Below are 16291 nucleotides of genomic sequence, written 5' to 3' on the forward strand. Positions count from 1 at the left end.
ATCAACCTGGTTCTGTATGAAAAAACATTTGTCCCAAAATCTTGTACTTGTGTTTTCAACTGATTAACTGGTAATTGGCAAAAGCAACTGTCAAGTGTTTTCTTTTATGTTACCGTGGAAGAATTTTATCGCATTATTTATTTTGCAAAATTGTTTTATTTTCAACATTGAAGAGTTTTCCAGCAGGAACTGCCTGTTAACGGTTGAATCTTAATTCAACTTAAGTCTCGTATTTGACTAGACCTCTCCAAATCCTACCTTTTTTTTTTTTGATTCATTCAGTGATGGATTTGCTAAATGCTTAAGATTTAAAGGGGATATATTATGTACAATTCATAATTTGTTTATTTTTGTGTTTCCATTTGTGTTTCTACTGCTTCTAAAAACAACTGAACAAGCATTAAAAAAAACACTCAACCGTTTTTTGGCAAGAAGTTAATATTTTTTGGTGTCTGGAAAACATTACGTCAAAATTTGCAGGCACTGCCCGTTACCTAGCAACCCATTGGAGTTCCAGCATGTTTGGTCAGCTGGCCTTACCACTGATGGTACAATGGCTGCTGGAAAAGACAAGTGTTTTGTCATACAACCAGTAAGAACCATCCAGATTCTTATTGGTTGTGCAGGAGGCACCACTTCTGCTTCTCAAAGGTGTATGGTTGTATGATTGCGTGAGTAGAAGATGATTTGGGTGTGCCAGGCTGATTTAAATTGGATTCAAAGTGATAAGAGGCCCTTAAAAAGCTCAACCTGAAAGAAACTCAAAGCTGGGAGAACTGAGCAGATTAAAATCTCACTATTTTAGACTGATTTTATGCAAAAAATGTGACAAACATATTTTGTAGTGCATAGAAGCATAGTGGGTCACATTTGAAGACTCATCACTTGTGGTTTTATCTGCGCTTTTAGTAAAACACAGCATGACACTTCATGGTTATCTCCAACAATGAAACATATATATAACCTTTGCCAATCTGGGTCAACTTGGGTCCCTCATCCTGTGTAGAGTTTTACAAAACACACCAAGGCCTGCAGAGCTTTTATAGATTTTTGCTTGGTGTGAAATGCAGGAGGCAGTTTGAGCTCTGTCCTAGATTAACCAATATTGCAGCTGTCACTTTATGGCTCCTGCTAATTAGGCACACATCATCACAAGACATGGTCCACTGGAGCAGGTGACGTGTAAAAAGGCCAAGGAGGCTTAAAAAGGCTCCTCCTGGTGGCCGTTGATCAGATTTTATAAGACTCATTTAGGTTAGGAACTTGTTTAAGATTTACTAGTGAGCTGGAAGAAGGATGTAAAATGAGCTGGCATAATTAGTTTTGCTGTTAAACATCAACAACAATAGAGGTACATAAGGTCCAGAATCAAATCCGTCTGTTCTCTGTTATTCCCCCCCTCATGCATTGAAGCAGAGAGAAAAAAACAAAAACGTTCTTGAAGGCATGTCCATTATAAGTTGGTGGTGGGGGGTAAATGGCTGCACTATATCAATGTCCCCACACACTGAGCCTCCCTGCCTACCTTATCTCCTCATTAATCAGATAAACGCATATGCAGGGTGTAGCCTGGAGCACGAACACCGCAGAACTGCTGCAGCAGCATGACAGCTGACAAAATGGCAAAGATCGAATGCCTGTATGCAGTTCCATTTTTCTACAGGTTAAGCAATTACATGGGAATGTTGGGTTGTTTTCTCTGCTCCATTAATTTAAAAAGCTTAAGGGTCACCAAGGCTTAATTACTCCAATTAATTTTTCCTCAGTAATATAAAAGAAAGTTTTATATCAAGAGCTCCTTGGGAAATTTTCTTGACTAGAGTTAAAACAGCTATTGGCTCATGCAGCTCGTTAAAAGCATGACTGTGTTATTTGTTTTCTACTAAAACCTTTTGTGTGAAACACTGGAGATCACAAGCAAAACAATGTAAACTATAGTCCCTGTTAACTAATGCCGGGGTAGACAGGCTGAAGGCTTGTCTGACGGATTAGTGTTGGTTTTTTCACCAAATCTCACAGATTTTGAGAAAAGATCTTAAGCTTTTCTGGTTTAAGAGCTTAAGATCAGTTATTTTATAAATGTAATCAATTTAAGGTCTTAATCTGAACTTTGAGCAAAAACAGTTTTATGGGAAAATTAAAAATGCACGGGACCAAAAACTGAGCCTTGTGGAACACCGTAGTTTAATTCCTGTAAAAAGTCCTCTATTGGTTATGAGAGTGGGACATTTTGGGGCAGATTGAAGAATTTTATTGATTAGATTAGGGTTGGGACATCATAATTTATACTTCAGCCAACAGTTTGAATATCTAAATGTGTGTAAATGTTTGTAAGTGTAATTTTATGTTTCCTTTCTCTGTACAATACTGTGCAGATTGTTACATATTCAAAAACAACTAAATAAGTAAAAAATATTACTAAAAAGTAATATTTTTAGTAATATGTAAGAAAAAGGACCAAAGGCTTCACTGAAGCTGTTCTGAAGTTTTTGTCCCGTTCATGTTGCAAAAATGTTTAAGATCAGTAGAGATTAATCTGTTGATCATATATTTTGAGAGTTTTATTTAAAAATCTCAAGTGATAATTATCCAGAAACACGGTGGCATGGAATGTTTTATTTTTCATGGTGAAAAAAATGCCAAACTTCCCAACCTTTATTTTTTCCCTGAAAGTGTCTCAGCAGGTTGATGTGTTTATGTCTAACATGCATATTTCTTCACACTCTGTCAAAAAAGTTTAAAAAATGAACAGAATCTGCCACCCGACAGCAGCAATTAAAAACGTTTGACAGGTAAACCACTGGTTTATTACTTTGTTTACTTGGGCTGCATTATGATTATGGCTCCTAATGAAGATATAGGCTGCAGTACTTATGGAAAATCTTTGCTAATCCGCTCAGTCCATGTGTGCATGTGGCATCTGGAGTAGAGAAAATGTGAGTGCAACAGATGCGAAGTGTTGTCGGCTCGGCTGGAAACATCTCCTATGTGACATCAGGTTATGCTGTTAAATTGGAAAACATTACACTGAAAATATTTAATTTATAAAAAAAAGCGAGAAATTAGCATACTAGATCATCTTTTGCGTTTGAAAATGACCCAATTACTGTGTTGTACTTGCTGTTTGGGATGCAAGGTGCTCACAGCACAGCCCTCCACAGCACCAGTCAGCCGTAAAACCTATTGAGTAACAAGCTTGAATTTCCTATTTGTTGCACGCTGAGAGGAGAGCCCAGATGTTTGTGTGTGTGCGTGATGTAAAGGGTCGTTTTCTCCCCATGTGCAGCAGTAAACGGGTCAGCGCCTCTCAGGGGTGAGCCGGGCTGAAGGCCGCAGGTCTGCGCCGGACCACGGGCGCCGCAGTGACCTCACATTTCAGCTTGGCTGGAGGAGAGGAAAAGCAGATGTAAATATGCTAAAGTCCAACTCTGCCGAGTTCGTGGCCTGAATTTCACTCTCTTCAACTTAATCCTCATGTTGCAGCAGCCACTATTTTTTATTCAGGCGTAGTGCGCCGGTGGAATGGCTGTTATTTTATAGATTTGTTTCTTTATCCAGTCTTATTAACATTCCCTAATCATATATTTTGTAAGCTGGCTTTCCTTTTGCTAACCTCAGTGTCCAGAATGGAGGAAACTAAATACCCAAACATATAAGACCTGATACTGACTCCTACAACAAATACATTGTTAACACAATACATGTAATATTTCAATGAAAGTGAATGGAATGATTTTGTGCAGTTTTCAACTGCAGTTCAAGAATTATTCAAATTTGTCTAATTATTAGTACTGATATTACAGTACAACAAGTAGAACCACATTCTGAGATCAAACCAGCTTTTATTTAATTTATTAAACTATAGAAAGTGTTTTCAAAGAAACTGATTTTATAACTGAGAACAAATCTGCAATATGAAAACTGCCCGCCTTTCTTTTGTGTAAAATCCTTTTAAAGTTGTGGCTCTACGATGAATTACATAAAAAACAATAAAATAAGACTGTTTTATTTGCTTGTTTTTGTAGTTTTCAACTGAAATGCATTACACAAGGTAAAAAAAGTGATTTTAGATGAATCCAATATAAGTATGTGGTGAAAACATAGCAACATGTTCTTACAAATAGTACAGTTGATTTGCTTAATTAAAGACTGTTTAATAAAGCTGTTTTTATCAAATCAAAATGTTAAACAAGTTTCCTAAACATAATGTTGCAAAGTTACAATTATTTTAATTTGATACCAGACACATACACACAACTGGAAGTACAGTTTTATGAATAAACTGAATCACAATTTTAATTAATGATTGAATGAACTTTATTTTCTTTCACTGTGATGTGGTCTAGTCAAATAAAGTATCAGCAGCCAGCTCCAGGTTCTTCTGGAGGATTTTATTGTTTAATAATTTTGTTTTCTGACGTCTATCCTGAGCAAAATAAATTTTAATGTTTTTATTTTAAACCAATCTAACAACACATCTACACTTCATTAGACCATACCATGGCAGAACAGGTCAAACCAAACAACAAAATCTAAACAAAGAAACAGAAATGAGATTATTAATATAATTTACAAACACGTCTGCATAATAAATGATCTGCAAAATAAAACATGTAATACAGAGCAACTCAAAAGGTTAATTTAAAGAAAACAATACAAAACAAAAAGAAACCCCTCCATTTGGTAGAACCCGGTGACGCAATCAGTGACGTCATCACATATGAATTTAAACAGGAAGTGCTGGGCCGGTCTCTCCCAGACACCAGCTCAGGTTTTAGCATCTGAATGTTCAAACAGTGGTGAGTAAAAAGAAAAAAATATATAATTTACCACAAAAAGAAATATTCACATTTATCTAATGCTAGTGTTGGGCAAATGAAGCCCCGTGAAGCAATGAAGCTTCCAACCCTTTGCTTTGCAAAAGGTTCATTACTCAAAGCTTCATTCATCACTAACTAGTGACATCTGCTGGTGAAACTGTAACAGCTTGTCACTCAGTTGGATCATACTTCCAAAAACTACTAAATGCAATATTGTCACAAAGTTTTCATAAAACTCATGTTTGGTAACAGGAGAATCAATGAAACCATATTTGTCATATGTTTTAATTATTAAAATTTAAGCTTTCCTTCGAAGTGACACTAAAAGTTGGTCCCCACCGTCTGTGAAAGCGAAGCGCTGCTGATTGTACATGTCGCCATATCTATTATTTATCCAGCACTATTATATTACTGACTATTAGACAGACATCTTCTCCCGCTCTGAGGAAACCACTGCGCATGTCTGGAGCTCCGCGTGGGGACGTTTTGTTCTGAGCCACTAACAATAAACCCTAAAAATAAATTGTTGGAGGGAACGGAACAACCACACACTAACCTGATTTTCAAAAATGAGCAATTTGAGAGGAGACACACGTTTCTGTTAAAATGATGCATTAGAATCGCTGCAGTGTGCAGATGGAGCAAATTATAACCTTCTGTTCAAACCCTTTATTGCTTTTTCTTCTTCTTCTTGGACATGAAGGCAGCAGGATATTAATATCTTGACTTTATGTCCATCTCCAACGCTTTTTTTGTTGTTCTATATTTAGCAGGTGTCTTTTCCTGGAAATTGCTGACTATTAGGAATAATTAATAACTCCAAGAATTTTCTCATAGCTCCTTTTTTCATGTTTTTTTTCAGTTTGTGCTTATGTTTTAAAATTGAATTAACCATCTAGAGGTGCATGACATGTTGGTCTTTACCTCGTCTGCACTCTTTGGTCTAGTGTTTTATCTTTTTCTTTAGAATACTCCAAAGATTTTCTGTAGGCTTTGGTTGGGCCATTTGGCTGACTAATTAAGAAAAGTGAGGCACATAGCCATTAATGTCCTTCCACTGGCTTCCTGTAGCTCAGAGAATAGACTTTAAAATACTGTTAGCTTATAAATCACTAAACGGCTTAGCAATAAAATGCATTAAAGATCTGCTGTTGTTGTACCAACATTTCAGACCAATTGGGTCTTCTGGTTCTGGTCTGCTTTTTCACCACAACCAGAACCAAACATGAAGATGCAGCATTCAGATTCTATGCACCACAAATCTGGAATATACTTTCAGAAAACTATAGAAACTGAGTACCTTTAAATCTATCTGTTTCTTTAAACAGCCCGAGTTCTTAAAACAACACCCCAGCCCTTTTTTTTTTTTTTGGTAACAAGTTTCTGTTTTTTAGTGTCTGTAAAAAGAGCCGTTTCAAAAACCTCCAGAATGTAGCATCACAAATCAACCATTACTTAGCAACCCCAGAGAAGAACTTTCCGTCGCCCGGAAAGTTCTGCCCGTTAGTAATAATTCAATAAGTCCAACCTGTTCTTTCATTAAATCATTTTGCTTCACCTTAGAGACGTTTCTCATTGTCCAGCTGCATGTGCTGGACAATGGCTGCTGGAAAAGACAATGTTTTGTTGTTGACTTGCCATTCAGAAACTACTCTTGTTGGCTGTGCAGGAGGCTCCACTTTTGCTTTTCAAAGATGCACGGTTGTGTAATTGTTCATCATTTTCATGTGCGAGTGTAAACTTTGAGGCGGGGGGGCGTGGCCAGTTCTTCTTATTTGGATTTAAAGTGACAAACTCCCTGAAACAGCTCAAAACAGGCAGAACTGACCAGACTAAAATCATTATCTATGAATAATTTTGTGTAAAAAAAGGTAATTAACATATTTGTTATTGACCACAGATCTATCCTGACCTGTTCACAAAAGCATAATAGGTCACCTTTAAAACTCGTTGTTATCCTGTAAAATGTGAATGCATTACCATCACATTGCTAATGTTAACATTTCATGTTAACATTAGATTCTACCTTTGGAAAAAAAGAAGGTAATATCACCAAAGAGCCTCTTACAAACGTGGAAAAAGACTGGAAACCGTCTCCTGTATCTGTGTGTGTGTGTGTATGTAGGTGCGCGTGTGTGTGTGTGTGTGTGTATGCGGGTGTGTGTGTGGTCATCCAAGAGAAAAGCGACATGCAGAAGGACCTAGACGGGGACACTGATGGAGAAAAGACAGACTGAAGACAGAGAAGTGAAATGGAGCGTGCAGTTATCTCTGTCTGGTTTTCCTTTATGGTTGAGTGAAGAGAATCCTCACCTGGCATATTTTTTGCGCGACCTCATTTTCTCTCCTTCTCTTATCGGCCCCTCTCCTTTTAAAGCTTCACAATGGTTAATATGTCGTATCTTACGGAGGGAGGAAAAAGCTGCTCCTCTCTCCTACATTTTCCTGCAGCCTGCCTTAACCTGTCCTTGCCTTCATCCCTTTAGGATGCGTTTGAAGTTCTGGCGGAAAACTACGAATTCAATGAGATTGAGGGGCGGTGCTTGGCCTTCAGGAGGGCGGCCTCCGTCCTGAAGAGTCTTCCCTGGGCCGTGCGGAGTGTCGGGGCCACGCAGGACCTGCCATGCCTGGGTGAACACACTAAGGCTGTGATGAAGGTAAGACCCAAGAGGCTTGCTTCTCCATGTTATCTGGGCTTTGATACAGACACTTTCTCATCTAACAGCACAGCAGGAAATAATTGGTCAGTGGAAGGAATATGTAAATGTTTTTTTTTATGAGAATTTAAAAAACAAGTGTGACATGCATTTGTATTTGAAGCTGCAGTATATAATTTTTATAAAAAATACATGTTTTTTTTACATGTTCTGGTTCTGCTCTGCATCCCTGGACCCAGAACCAAACATGGAAAAAGCAACATTCAGCTTCAATGCATCAGAAATCTGGAACAAACTTCCAGAAAACTGCTAAACAGCCGAAACACTGAGTTCCTTTAAATCAAAGCTGTTTGGAGTTGTTTTTAAAACATAATCCATGAAACATTAATCAACCTTCTGATGTGCAATGATGGTAAAACGTCTCAGTTGTTGTCTGTGTGTTTTATGACTTTGTGTTTTTATGTTTTTCTGATTTAAAGCTCTTTGAAATAACTTATTATTGAGTCTATGCAATAAAATTTGGTTTGATTATGATGTTTGTTGAAACTGTTATCATTGTGTGACAGTATGGTATGCTGAAGATGATCTGTGAAAAGCTCCTCTGCTTTCTCCCAGTGCTCCCATTGCTAACTAGAAACAACCAATCACAGCCAGGAGGCGGGTCTTAGTGCTGTCCATCACAGTCTTGTCTGGCATTGCTCATCCATAGCCTGTTGTTTGCATAACCAGTGGACAAGTTGGATAAACGGTTCTCCTGTTTCTCCTCAATTAGCACATTTGGCAGTGCGTACATGAGATTAATTGGCAGCGCTGAGACCCGCCTTCTGGCTCTGATTGGTTATTTTTGGTTGGGAGCGGAGCATTTCTTCAGACAGCAACAGCATCTCATGAAGGAGCTGGAGAAGATCAATCTTTTTCACAGATTATCTGTCTCATAACAAACTGTCAAGACATTGTGCAAATATGTAAAAAAACAACATTTTCTTTAGTTTCATGCTGCAGTTTAACTCGTCAGTACTTTGGCGCCCCACCTACTTCAAATCAAATGATATCTGTGTCAAACGTTTGTGCAGCAGAAATTTTCATTTGTGGTGCTATCATTTTTAAGATACTAATAAATGTTTATGTAGCTCAGTTGATTGGCACCATGTTTTGTTTGAGTTTGCAGCTGTAGAGTGGCTGGCTGACCTTTGACCTCTGGCAACATTTATTAGTATCTTTAAAATGATAGGAGCACAAAGAAAACGTTTTGTTGCACAAACATTTGACACCAATTTCATTGAATTTGAAGAAGGTCGGGGCAGGTAGCTTCTGTTTTAACGCCCTAAAAAGGCACAAGGTGTAATAAATACATGCACACAAAAACTACTAACCACTTGATGTTGGTAGAAATAAATGCTTTTCTTTTTTTATAAAAAAGAACCAACACAGGGAAGCTTTAAGCTTCCTCTGTCTTTGTGATGTTATTTATTCACATATATTCTCTATCAAACCTCTCAGATCTTCAGAAAACAGAGGCTAATTACATGCACATAGTTTTCTTAGTTTGTACTGAATTTGATTTTGATTAGATTTTTTTAACCCTTTCTCTTTTCAGCCAGGGTTTGTGATGAAATGAGTAAGATTATTCTGTTAGTGCAGTGTAGAAAGGATCCTTTTTATGATTTGAGAATAACATTAATTGAAAATATCAGCCGCTCAGAGTAAGATATTCTCCTCTGTTTAGTTTCTTTGCTAATTTGGTGTCAGGAATCAAATCCGAAGGAAAAGAGCAGAGAGTGGTCAGTGGTTTTGCTAATGCGTGTAATTCAATCAGTGGTGATGAAGGACCCACAGGAACAGTTGTTTTTGTGGTAAAATGTGACCTTGAGTGTGTTTTTAATAATTCATTAGAAGAAGAAAACCATGATTTTAGTTTTAAACCTCATCTCTGACTCCTGCATTACTATTTGATCAATTGTTACATTAATATAGCTGTTTAATAGTGTAATATTAAACTAAAATTATTCCTTTACTGACACACTGATTGAAATTATTTTTTTAACCTACTTATGGTTTTCTCTGATAAATTAAAGGGCATTTTTTTATTGGTTTTTCTTAATTTTCCTTTCAGTTGTAAGTATTTTTAACAAATTTGATCTGTTTGGTCACATATGAATGTTTCATATCATAAGAAAAACTTTAATATCAAACGATGATGACATAAAACAAATCCTAAATCTGTGTGAAAGAACCTGTTGCCTATAAGTCAAGCCAAACGTCTTAAAAACAGCTCTGCATGAGAACAGATCACAGAAATGCTTCTCTGTGTTGAAAATTTATTGAGGATTCAGAGTTGATTGCACAAGGTCAAGTCACTGTACTCACAATGTCCCAGAGAAGGAGCAACAATCATTCAGTGACGTAAAACAAAACCACAGAGCGGCTATGAAAAACGTGGGGAGGGGAGCCGTGGGTTAGACACCATGAAGGCCGAACCGCGCTCCGTCTCTGCCTCGTGTTGACCTTGATCGCTGCTGCTGCTGCTGCTGCCACTCAGACTGCTTTGTTAAAGTCATCCAGACTGTTGACGTGCAAGGCAGCCTGCGCTGAAGCGAGTCAGTCTGTGTCAAAGCGCCGTCTCTCACAGTGCAGCCGGCTTCTGGTTTTGGCCTTCTGAACCGAACTGACACCTCATTTCAAGTATTTGGAGCTTTCTTTAATCCTAACACCATCTTTGTTTGCAGCACAAAGTAAACCACCAAGGCAACAGAAGGAGAACTTAGTTTATGGAGGGGCCTAACCAGCCTGCAGGCCTGAGTCATAAAGAAAAACTGGTAAAAGGCAAAAGAAGAAACAAAACCTAAAAGATTTAGAGCTTTTCTGTGCAGAAACGTGGTTCTGGTGACCAATTAAAAGTGCTGTTTTGTCTCGTTTGACCATAAAATGTAGCAATTTGACATTTTGAAATTAAATCTGTTTAATCGAAACGTGAATTTTGAAGAAATTGTTGATTAAAAAGAATGAGGTGGTTTTTTTGGTCGTATCGAAATCGGTTAATTTCACAAAACTGCAATGGAAACACTTTTTTTGGATCACACCAGTCACATGCTCAACAACCGGATGTTACTATTGGTGCAAACCAAGAAGAGAGCAGGATGAACAGGTTGATGGTGCGGCATGTTTTTAATGACTTATTAGGTGAACAGACTTATTCTCATACGATTTTAATTGCCTTTCTTATCTAATGGAAACATCACAGAATATTGACAACATTTTGAGCATATTTGTGATGGAAACATGCCACTGCTGTGGTTCTCAGCCTTGGTACTCAGGGAACATTGTTCTATGTGTTTTTGTTTAACATAATGATTGAGTTACTTCCTCAGAATGCCACTAAGTTTTCCAGAAACCTGATAATCACCAGTCAGGAGTGTGCTGCAGGGAAACTCCTAACCGTTCTACTCATCAATTTCAAATATTGTTTTATCTTTTCTGAATTTCTAGTTTCAGAAATTTTTCATTTCTTTGTAATTGAGCAATTTTAAAACAAATCAGATCTCCAAAAATTCAATTCAGTTTATTTGTGTAGAGCTCATTCACAACAAATGTCATGTCAAAGTGTATAAGGGAAATACATTGACTTCATTATAAATTCAGCGTATAGAATTACACAGTAGAGGACATGTATAAACCGCTTTCTGTGTGAAAGAAGGCAGAAATACAATGAACAATAATTGACTGAGTGAAAGTGCAGCTGTCCTCTTGGTTGCCACACAGTCTGTTGAGTTTCTTGCTTTGTAAAATGAATACCAACACAGTAATTACAGTCATTTGGGCCCAAATTGCTGCACGGGTTGGACAGTTGAGGATGGAAAAGGCTACACATAAACCACACACAGAAAGATGAAAACATGCAGATATGACAAGCACACAAAGCCAATCGATGGTGTTCATCCTTGGAAAAAGAGGAGAAGTCATTTCAGGGCTGATCCATACAGATCCAAACACATAAATCACAAAATCTTTACTATTTGTACTCCATATGTTTATTTGGTTCATGAAAGCGGAACACATTCAGAGCTGGTTAGATTTGTTGCCAAACGAAGTAAAGTGTGAAAAATATAAAAACATGATATAGACGACGTTTAAAGCCACAAATAAAAACGTATGAGAGATAAATTTACATAAAAACACTTAAACCGGTGCAGGTGGGGTCTGGACTGCAGGGACGGCTCGTAATGAGTGTTGAACAAAAATATTTATGGCCCCATTTGGACGTTTCATAAACAAGGTGCAATTATTGGGGCCCCCACTGTTAATATTTCTTGCCAACAGGACAGAACTCAGTTTCATGCTGTAAAATTTCACAAATATTCCTCTTTGCACAAAATATCTTAGATCATCAAGAGTTTTGGGTTATTTTCTGAACTTTGCTCATCACTTTTTCCTTCCTGCCATCCCAAACAAATTTGCTAAATAGAGATTAGATCTGATATTTGGGAATTTAGTGAAGAAGTTCTTTTCTTCTTGACTAAATTCAAGGTGTACAGACAGATGTACACCTTCTGAGTGAACATCTGTCTTTCCCATGTTGAAGAAAGACAACATGGAAACAGTCATTACTTGCTAATTAATTTTTTAAAGGAGCAAAGTAAAATTGTAAGAATGCTTCAAGGATTTAAAAAAAAATAACATTTACATATTTTTAAGACAGCATTGACTGAGCTGCAAGTTTGACATTTACATCAAAATACATAAAGTAAAACTAGTCAACATAACAGGGATGTTCAGCTTAGAAACCAGCACTGTTGGCTACAAAACTCTGAAATACCTTTTAACTCTAACAGGGAGACTTTAAGCCCAGAGAACCCAGAGGGTTGCTAAGCAAGGTGCAAAATATGAAAAGGCAGTTCAGCCTTGTTCAATGGTGGTAAACGCCAAACAAAAAGCAACTCAAGGACCGAAAGTCACAGCAATGTGTAAAGAAAGCATTTACAAAGGAGGGGAGTTTAACCCAGCAGAGCTTGAATGAACATGTTCTAGGAATCAAACATCAGTCAAGAGGATTTCAAAAATATAATCTGAACAAGATTTTTCCCTATAAAGAAAGATCCAGTCTAACTTTCAGCGTTTTTATTACCGTATTTTTCGGACTGTAAGCCGCTACTTTTTTCCCTCGCTTTGAACCATGTGGCTTGTAGCCCGGTGCGGCTTTTCTGTGGATTTTTCTTCAACCACCAGGGGGCTCTTTAGCAGCAAGTGAATCATTGGAAGTCAAAATTGGAAATCAAAGAAGAACGCGCTAATTTTACATTTAGAACAAACATGCTAGCAGCAGACACGACTGAGAATATTTGACAGAAAGTGCCTAAATCAAATAGCTCAAACACCTCATTAGGATGTTTAACCAGTATTACTCAGAGAAGTTGCTCCTGACCTCATAGTTCCAGCAGGTGTTTGCTAACTGCTGCTGGCTAGTCTGTAGGAGCTTAGTAAGAACTGAGTCGGACAGGGACAGGATTATTATTTTTATTTTTTATTTTTTGTGGAGGGCCCCTGTCGGTCAAGGGCCCTTGGAGTTGTCATAACTCCCCCCCACCCCCCATACGGCGCCCCTGGTAAGGTGCACTCTGTAGTCTGGAAAATATGGCAAATGTCCAGTAATTATTCTGACTAAAAAGTATCCTCTGTCTCCCTGCGGCATAAAAACACCAAAATTTTACATGTACAACAGGACAAGGTTTTAGCTTTGATTTAAAGGAACTGATGTTTTGCAGTTTTCTGGAATTTAAAGCCTTCCTAGTAAAATTTAGCTTAGTAAAATTTAGCTTAGTAAAATTTGGTGTTATCTGCTTAACTATGCAGTTATTAAAATGTCATCAGTAAAAATGGAAAAGAAAACAGGATTTGAAAGTTGATCGCTATGCTGCTAGCACTTAGCTTTCGTCAACAACATAAATATAGTGGCGCAACATAAATAATCACCCAGCCGTAACACGATCTGCTAAATAATAAAACATAGTTTAGTGAGGCAGGTAATTTTCCTCGAAATTTTAATAATCGAGGTACTTGAATCATTTGAGGAATCGGTACAGTTGTAGATTCTTATAGCAAAAGAAGCTCACTGTGTACATGAAAGGTAACTGTTACAATGCCGAATTGTTAAAACCAGTTTTACTGAAGTTAGTGTAATCAAATGTATTGGACAGACCAACGAAAGAAGAGGAGTGATGCTTCTTCCTGTACTAATTACGCTACAGTTTCATTTCATAACATTCACTCAAATATTCTGAAAGTAAAGGTTAAAATTTTCTTCATTTCTTTGTGTGACCTGAAGCTGTTCCAGTAAAAAGTAAATTCATTTTAAGGCGTCTTTTAAAATAACTTTCCAGGGGTGTCAGTAAATGTGCTGTACAGTTTTGTTTAAAGCTTATTTATAAACTCTCCCCAGCACACATGGATCACACCGCAGGAGAAAACAGACAAATGTTTGTCTGAGTGGAAAAAGTCTGCTAAAGTTACTTCATCCTCTCACTTTGTCAAGCTCAGGTCAGAAATCATGGCAGCTTGTCAGGGAAAGTTTGCGTGGGGAGAGCGCAGACTCCCTGCAGATGAAAAAGTTAAAAAAGGGCAATCCAACTTTCTGACACGTTAAACCTAACATCGTCACAGCGGGTCTAAGAGCAAGCCTCCAGATCTGTCAGAGCTGTCAGCGCTGAGGCAGAATTATAAAACAAAGTAACATAAATGTGCCGCGGAGACCAAATTAGACAGTCTGCGGATGACCTCTCGTCTTTGTTGTTTGCGTGTGATGCAGACACCCACCTCACTCCGAGCTCTGCGCTCCCAGTGTTGTCTCTTTGAACGGATTGCCGTGCGAAAACAGGAGAAATGACATGAAAAACAAAGTGAAGCCGAACGGAGTTAAAGAAGAGAAAAACAAAATGCTTGATGTGGCTGTGAACATCAGAGTGACACCATCAGCGGCGACTGAGCTCCTCGCTGACAACTGAGCATCCAAAGTGGGGAGAGGACATAAGCATAGCGACATAAAAACGAGGTGGCGCTGAGGGAAGCGTGGGGATGAATGTGTGCGAGGCAGAAGCTGCGCATGTGAAGGAGCATATCTCTCCTGGAGCAGGAAGTGTGGTGAAGCATTATCCTCCCGTTTGAGGTTGGCCTTAGCTGGAGGCTTGAAAAGCAGAGGTGGACGGTTGGATGCTTCGCTGAGCAGTGAAGGCTGCTGCACACTGCTCTGTATTCACAGCCTCGACCTTTGGATCAATAGTTCATCCATGCTGGTTGCCTTTCCTTTATGCTCAAGCTTAAAATGAGCACCAAACCCTGCAGAATTGAAAAACATATGAAGCTTTCTTTTTTTTTTTTTTTTAACTATCCAGGTAACTGCCACTTGGTTCACACAATGGAGACGTTTAAAATGGAAGTGCAGACGATTTCATTTAGAGCAAATAATGGAGTCTGGGGGAAAAAACCCGTCACTCTGGGCGTTTAATGATTGTCATTAAAGCTGGTGTTAATCCCAGGTTTCATGGCAACAAAGATGTTATTTCTGGGAACAAAGTGGAAATGACGACACCTGATTTAAGTGGAAATGGTTTGCAAATGAGCAGCAATTTGAGGGCATTTGCTGACAGCAGACAGAAAACAGAAACCTATGAAAACAGCGCTTTTCTCTCTAATCTCATTTGCTTTTATGTTTCACAGGAGATCCTTCAATATGGCCGCTCGTTTGAGGTCGAGAAAATACTCTCTGATGAAAGGTGTCAGACTCTCAAGGTTGGTAAATGAAAACCAACTTCAGTCAGTCATCTTTTCCCGTCATTTATAAATCGCACCTCCTTCCCCGACAGCTGTTCACGAGCGTGTTTGGGGTTGGACCTAAAACAGCCGAGAAGTGGTACCGCAGAGGGCTTCGCTCATTCAGCGACGTTCTGGCGCAGCCCGACATTCATCTGAACCGGATGCAGCAAAGTGGTACGTCAAAATTTTCCCCCGTCTTCAGAAAACCACTTCGCAAATTGTAGAGCAGGGAATTCAATCCGAGCTTGCTTCAAAAAACACTCAGCAGCCTAATCGTTAAATTTTCACAGTGTCTGTATCTCAATTAAACTTTAAGAGGTTTATACAGAGGCATTCACGCGTTTTGATCTTACACTGCAATCCTCTGCCTGTTGAAGGTTTCCTCTGATGAACATGGAGCAGTTTAGTGTGATCATAAGTCTGCATTTATATTCAACCCCTTTCACTTTAGTACCTCTAAGTAAAATCCAGGGCAATTTAAAACAATATCCAAAACTTTGAACACCCCATAAGGTTGCGTTCAATCCATCATCTAAATATGGACCAATTGCAAACAAGACATATTTAGTGATTGATTTAGTTAAAATAATTTGACTGATTTAGTTAAATTTAGTGCAACTCAGCGTTGTGTGTTTCTGTCGGTGTATGAAATGGAACAGGAGCCAGGTCTGGGTTGACCGTCTTTTATTTTGCAGTGAGCACTCTGCACAGTCCGGTCCAAAAGGCCTCTATTTGCAAGAAAATAACATCCAACATATAGAAAAATTAGTCAAATAGTAATAAAAAAAACAACCAAGACAAAACCACCACAACTGCATGAAATCAAACTACAACTCACAGCTACATAACTGCAGCACAGGGACTCCTATTAGCTTGCTTTGCATTGAAATAAAGTCTTATTTCGGTTCATATAGACCATACAACTTTCCACGGTAAAAAGAAAAAGACGTCATTCAGCCACCGGTATAAATATATAACTTATGAAATGTAAATTTTTAACATCTGGACCGA

At 38.3% G+C, this 16291-nt stretch overlaps 1 protein-coding gene across 1 annotated transcript in view; it reads left to right on the forward strand.

Moving 5' to 3' along the window:
- Positions 1–16291, forward strand: part of dntt (deoxynucleotidyltransferase, terminal) — a 72303-nt gene that overhangs the window by 27730 nt on the left and 28282 nt on the right. Inside the window, exons 4-6 of the mRNA XM_015015258.1 lie at positions 7307–7477; positions 15185–15256; positions 15331–15454. Coding sequence (XP_014870744.1) covers positions 7307–7477; positions 15185–15256; positions 15331–15454 — 367 coding nt within the window. The remainder of the gene's footprint in view (positions 1–7306; positions 7478–15184; positions 15257–15330; positions 15455–16291) is intronic.

This window comes from Poecilia latipinna, unplaced genomic scaffold, assembly GCF_001443285.1.
Source record: "Poecilia latipinna isolate Pla-1442-1.1 unplaced genomic scaffold, P_latipinna-1.0 Scaffold1896, whole genome shotgun sequence".
Classification (NCBI taxonomy): Eukaryota; Metazoa; Chordata; class Actinopteri; order Cyprinodontiformes; family Poeciliidae; genus Poecilia; species Poecilia latipinna.